Source organism: Lepidothrix coronata, unplaced genomic scaffold (assembly GCF_001604755.1).
Source record: "Lepidothrix coronata isolate B3197 unplaced genomic scaffold, Lepidothrix_coronata-1.0 Scaffold902, whole genome shotgun sequence".
NCBI lineage: Eukaryota > Metazoa > Chordata > Aves > Passeriformes > Pipridae > Lepidothrix > Lepidothrix coronata.
Window position 1 is genome coordinate 6,848 of NW_016691082.1, and position 1,837 is coordinate 8,684.

At 54.1% G+C, this 1,837-nt stretch overlaps 1 protein-coding gene across 1 annotated transcript in view; it reads left to right on the forward strand.

Moving 5' to 3' along the window:
- The window catches only part of LOC108510442 (rac GTPase-activating protein 1-like), a gene marked incomplete at its 3' end in the record, with an annotated part of 6,403 nt that extends 4,960 nt beyond the window's left edge, over positions 1-1,443 (forward strand). The window contains exons 4-6 of the mRNA XM_017840121.1: positions 754-890; positions 1,085-1,154; positions 1,323-1,443. Of these exons, the coding sequence (XP_017695610.1) occupies positions 754-890; positions 1,085-1,154; positions 1,323-1,443 (328 nt within the window). The remainder of the gene's footprint in view (positions 1-753; positions 891-1,084; positions 1,155-1,322) is intronic.
- Between the last annotated feature and the right edge of the window lie 394 nt (positions 1,444-1,837).

Genomic DNA, 1,837 nt, shown 5'->3' on the forward strand with positions numbered 1-1,837 from the left:
GAAAAAAACCAGTGAGGAATTGGCTTGATGTGGGAAAGGAGAGGGAAAAACAGGGAGGAATTGGCTTGATGTGGGAAAGGAGAGGGAAAAACAGGGAGGAATTGGCTTGATGTGGGAAAGGAGAGGGAAAACCAGGGAGGAATTGGCTTGATGTGGGAAAGGAGAGGGAAAAACAGGGAGGAATTGGCATGAGCTGGGAAAGGAGAAGGAAAAAAAAACCCAGGGAGGAATCAGGGACAGTTTGTGGGGTCTCACAGGACTCAGGGACAGTTTGTGGGGTCTCACAGGGATCAGGGACAGTCTGTGGGGTCTCACAGGGATCAGGGACAGTCTGTGGGGTCTCCCAGGAATGAGGGACAGTCTGTGGGGTCTCCCAGGGATCGGGGACAGTCTGTGGGGTCTCCCAGGGATCAGGGACAGTCTGTGGGGTCTCCCAGCAATCAGGGACAGTTTTGGGGTCTCCCAGGGATCAGGGACAGTTTGTGGGGTCTCCCAGGGATCAGGGACAGTCTGTGGGGTCTCCCAGGGATCAAGGACAGTCTGTGGGGTCTCCCAGGGATCAGGGACAGTTTTGGGGTCTCCCAGGACTCAGGGACAGTTTGTGGGGTCTCCCAGGGATCAGGGACAGTCTGTGGGGTCTCAGAGGAATCAGGGACAGTCTGTGGGGTCTCACAGCAATCAGGGACAGTTTTGGGGTCTCCCAGGGATCAGGGACAGCCCCCCCAGCCCCTGCTGGGCTCCCTGTGTTCCCAGGAGCGGCAGATCCAGCTGATCCGGGAGCTGCTCCTGTGTGACTCCTCGGGCAGCCTCCAGCTCAGCGAGGAGCAGAAGTCTGTCCTGGCCTTCCTCAACAGGCCCAAGGTGTCCGTGGGGGGCTCAGGCAGCAAAAGGTAGGAAAAAAACTGCTTTTTTTCCCTCAAATCTCAGGTCTCTGTGCCACCTTCCACTCCCTTCCCAACAGCTTTCCTGCTTTCCTTCTCCTGCCAGTTTGAAACAGGACTCCTGGGAGTCACTGGGGTTGTTCTGGCACTGAAAGCCCAACTGATCCCAATTTCCTCCCGATTCCTGTGGGTTTTTTTTCCAGGCTGTCCACCATAGATGAGTCTGGCTCCATCCTGTCGGACATCAGCTTCGACAGGACCGAGGACTCGCTGGTAACGTCACCCCAGTCCTGAACTTCTCCTCCTCCTCCTCCCCTGGAGGCAGGGGGTTCTTCTCCAGAGCCCCCCTGTGTTGAGATCCCTGGTTTGCGTTTCTGAAAGCCCTGGAGAGTGGTGGTTTTGTGGGATTTGTGTGGGATTTACCCTCTGTGTCCCCCCCAGGACTGGGATTCCTCCGTGGTCAAAGCTGTCAGGCTGAAGAGGAGGGAGAAGAGGGTGAGTTTGTTCACCCCGGCAGCCACAAGTGCCACCATCTGCCACCTCAGTTCCTCTCTTTCTGGGGGTGTGGAGCTTGTTGCCTTATTTTTTTTTTTTTCTTACCTTGGGTTTCTTTTATTTTTCCCCGAGTTGAATTATAAAGCCGGGCTGGGAAAATCACTTTAAAAAATCAGCGTTTTTGAGGCCTCCTGATCCCTCCTGGCAGCTGCAGGGTTGCCACGAGGAGGAAGTGCTGCTGAAGGACCTGTCAGCACACACCACGGGGTCATTAACTGTTCACTCCTAATTACCCTGGACCAGTAGAACACCAGTAGAACACCAGTATAACAAACACCAGTATAACAAACCCCAGTAGAACAAACCCCAGTAGAAGAAACAAACCCCAGTAGAAGAAACAAACCCCAGTAGAAGAAACAAACCCCAGTAGAAGAAACAAACCCCAGTAGAAGAAACAAACC